Raw genomic sequence first — 4,428 nt, 5'->3', positions numbered from 1 at the left:
ATTGCGCAGCCATAGTGATTGACAGTATGTAGTGCGCATTGAGAAAAGAAGGTGCTCTCCATTTCGTCATGTTCAATTTTTTGGTCAACTATGCCTGCTGAAAATTTGATGGCGGGGAACACATGGGACTTCAAAGGCATCGCGCAAACGTTCTTTACGCGCTGCGGCAACTTTGATTTTGGTTCATTTGCATAGCGCTGCGTGCGCGTAGCTTTGCCGAGTGATCTCCTTCTCAATAATACCTCCATGGTTATGATCAACAAATCATAACTTTTTTTTCGCATTTAGCACAATTTTCTTCTCTTTTTATTGCTATTAATATTATTATCAATTATTACTATCGTCATCATCATCATTGCTATTATTATTATTACTATTAATAGTAGTATTATTAAACAAACATGATCTTTTATCAGGGATTTTTGACAACCATAGATATCTTATTAATGTGTGTGTGATATACCATAGAAAAAAACATAGAAAAAAAAAGCTTAAAAACATTGTCTTTGAGTATGTACTTTACATAGGGCTACTTCAAAAACGTGATTTCACAACGTCCTCAGCCCCACCATTTGAGGAAATAGTACCTCTCGAGATGTCTGGAAATGACACTTTTATATAGTAAAATTCATCATCATCACATTACCATTATAGTCAAAATGAAACGCCAACAAATTTCTCATGATCTTTAATCAGGGATCTACTTAATATCCAGGACAACTTAGGCCTAATTATAGCTTACTAAGCTTTAACTATATATACTATATTATGATCAACAAATCACAAATTTTTTTCGCATTTAGCACAATTTTCATCACTTTTTATTGTTATTAATATTAATATCAATTATTCCTATTGTCATCATCATCATCATTGTTATTATTATTATTATTACTATTAGTAGTAGTATTATTAAACAAACATTTAAAGAAACTTGCAAAAGGATAAAATCGAAATTGAACCACGGTATCGCATTTCAATCTTAAAAGACCTGGCCTGAGATTTATGGATTTAAGGTTTTTTTAATCACGCTTAGGCCTATGTGTTCTATTATGCCTATGTTTAACGTGTACTGATGCATTTTTACATGTTTAGAAGTATTCATTTTGAGTGATCCCAGGAAGAATTTGTATTGGCTCAAGAATAATCTTTAAAATTTTAACACTGTGTACAAAGGGGTACAAGGGGGGGGGGGGGGAGCCGCGGCTCCCACGGCTCCCCCCCCCCTCTGGATACCACTCTGAGAACCGTGCCTCTGTTACAATAACGTCACTAAATATACTATGGCAAAGTTTTTAAAGTACAAAATACGTAATATACCTCTGGCATGAGATGTAGAAACGCATCACCGGACATCGTACCAATAGCCAGAGCTATGAACACTTGAATCAAGTTTTGGTATGTTGTGCTATTCAACATCGGGATAGTGGCCGCTCCAAGCAAAGACAACAAACTGATGCACAATACAGAAAGCGTTCCCCATCCGTACACTAAACAGCACAAAAAGCAAACAAGAAAATTTAAAACATGGTAGAAATTAGGATAATATAAAACGTTTTATGAAGTATCTTGAAAATATGGCTACCAATTTGGATCTCCTTAGCCTACAGTGTGATATTTTGCGTCTATGTTACTGGTTCCATCATATTGTGTAGGTCTACACCTCGAAGTTTTGTTTTATACATTCACTATATTGCATCGTTTTTAATGAATATATAATAACATAATATATTAAAATTATTCTTAATGGATTAACTTCGTATACTAATAACAAATAAATAGATAAATAGGCCTAAATAACTAAATAAATAAATAAATATAAATAAATAAAAAAAAAGTAAAGTACTTACGTACGTACGTACGTACGTAAGTAGGTAGGTAGGTAGACAGATTAAATAAATAAATAGATAAAAGCTTTATAGATATAGATAATGAAATTTAATATTTAAATTTCTTTTAATTTTTTTTTTATATTTTTAAAATACAAAAATATTGCACTAGTGTTTTATGACCAATGCTAATCTTGTAAATTGTATTCAACTTTCTGCCACACACGTTGCATGCTATGAATTCTTTTTATTGATATTGTAGTGTTGTTTGATGTGTGCATTGCTGTTAGGGTCACTGATTGAAATAGGCCTCATGTATATTGCATCGTTTTTAATGAATATATATATATATATATACATATATATATATATATATATATATATATATAACATAATATATTAAAATTATTCTTAATGTATTAACTTCGTATACAAATAACAAATAAATAAATAGGCCTAAATAACTAAATATAAATAAATAAATAAATAAATTACTTACGTACGTACGTACTACGTAGGTAGGTAGGTAGATAGATTAAATAAATAAATAAATAAATAACTAGATAAAAGCTTTATAGATATAGATAATGAAACTTTATAGTTTATCATAGATTTTACCGTATGCAGTCATAATATTCAAATTTCTTTTAATTTTCTTTTTTATTTTTAAAATACAAAAATATTGCACTAGTGTTTTATGACCAATGCTAATCTTGTAAATTGTAGGATATTCAAGTGCTTGGGACAAATTTCATATGTACATTTTACAATTAGCATAGAAACGCTGTCCAGGTGCGTCATCGTGTTTTTCCCCTACCTGAAAGTTTTGATGGACTTTCATGTGAAGGTGTCTCATGTTCATGTTCGGCGCAAGAGTTGTTGAGAAGTTGTTGAATGAGAGACGGACACATTACTTGAAACTGGGATTTGTCAATTCCTGCGTCACCAGCAACCTCAAATATATCCAACAAATCCTGGCTGCTTAGGCACTGATAAGAATCATAAGCAAAAGTACGTTAACTAGCGATATCTGTCAAACAATGCTCACTGTTTTTTTTTTTCTCAAATTATGCTGTAAGAGTTAATTTCAATGGTGGCGCAAGCGAGAGGGGAAAGGGAAACACCCCCTACCTCGGACAGGCCTAGATCCTGTCGTCCGACGCCACGCCACGATTTGCTTATCCAAATGACGTTATTTCGATTGCTAATCCCTAATATCGTGGTCTAAATGCACAATTTGGGCGATATAAACTCCCTGTGGGCCTGTGGCCGTGAACCCAATCAGGAATTTTGATTCCGCGATCCTGACCGAAACATCCATGGTCTTTACAAAGTGTTGAGAGTTAGTTACATGGTGACCAGTGTTTCCTACCAGTGGAAAAAGTATCCTGGCAAGATACTTGGCGAGAGGGTAAGTTGCTGATCCTCGTGAAGAAACGATGGGCCGTAGTGGAATGTCCGCTTTATGAATTTTTGGTTGTCCGAATAGTCTCGGGCAACATTAATAAAGTTGAGAAATCGATTAAATTAAACTGAATCGCAATGAACTCCTCATTTTATATAGGCCTAGTCCTATATTTTATAGATATAGACAAATGATAGATATAGACCATAGTGCAATAATGTTAAAAATGATACAAGTACTCACAGCAGCATTGGTTATTTATACTATGTAAGCCTATGCACTGATATGTTTTCTTATTTAAACATCTTACAGTCGCAAAGCCAACAGACAGCTGAGTTAAAAGCCTAACAAATCTTCACGACCGTTTATTATTAAGGCCTATTAGTTTAGTTAATCATTAATAACTGATAACCTATGTTTCAACAGTTAACCTTAAAACATTTACGGTATGTAATACGTAAAGAAATGACACGTGTCAAGATTTATCAAACATGACTACCGCTTAAAATAGTATTGACCTGATATCCAAATATTTAGAAATGTCCATAGTCTAACGTCACTATTTTATGTTTTGCACATGCTTAGTGTAAGAACAATAAATGCACAGGATGAATGAAAGGTTCAGTGCAGGGACGTAGCCAGGATTTTGAAAGGGGGGAGGGGGAGCCGTTATGCGAATTACGTATGACCCCGGCGGGGTCAAGGGGGCGAATCCCCCTGTGAAGTAGCGCACTCTGAACGTTCTTAGGACTGTTTGAGAGGATAAAGTGAAAATTCCAATAGACGCATTATAAATAAGCGAAAAAATAATTATATAATAAATCAACAGTGGCAGATCCAGGAATTCGAAAGAGAGGTGAACCAGGGAGGGACTTTCACAGACTGAGGAAGCACCCACCTCAGCCCCACCATGGTTGGGGCTGAGGTAAGAAAATTTATGATTAGGGCATCTCTAGATGGCCGGAAATTACACTCTCGCACTTCAATTTGAATATATTTTTCTTTTTTTTCCTTAAAAAAATGAAGTGGGGGGGGGGTGCCTTGAATCAACCTCTGCTCAAAACATTCTTTATCCAGAATAGTCATAATCACGAAAAATGGACATGAAAAACCAGATCACATCCTAAAAACGAACAGCAGTCACTAAGACATACATCAGGAGCCGACTCGATGGAGTTTAATGTCATACCCATG

At 34.4% G+C, this 4,428-nt stretch overlaps 1 protein-coding gene across 1 annotated transcript in view; it reads right to left on the bottom strand.

Moving 5' to 3' along the window:
* The window catches only part of LOC117109801 (zinc transporter ZIP12-like), a 19,783-nt gene that overhangs the window by 12,835 nt on the left and 2,520 nt on the right, over positions 1-4,428 (bottom strand). The window contains exons 2-3 of the mRNA XM_033252222.1: positions 2,647-2,818; positions 1,321-1,490 (exon numbers count right to left, since the gene is read on the bottom strand). Of these exons, the coding sequence (XP_033108113.1) occupies positions 1,321-1,490; positions 2,647-2,818 (342 nt within the window). The remainder of the gene's footprint in view (positions 1-1,320; positions 1,491-2,646; positions 2,819-4,428) is intronic.

The sequence above is a fragment of the Anneissia japonica genome, unplaced genomic scaffold, assembly GCF_011630105.1.
Source record: "Anneissia japonica isolate Jap-2015-1 unplaced genomic scaffold, ASM1163010v1 scaffold288289_len232728_cov185, whole genome shotgun sequence".
In the NCBI taxonomy this organism is placed as follows: Eukaryota; Metazoa; Echinodermata; class Crinoidea; order Comatulida; family Comatulidae; genus Anneissia; species Anneissia japonica.
This window is presented reverse-complemented; position numbering and strand designations above follow the sequence as displayed.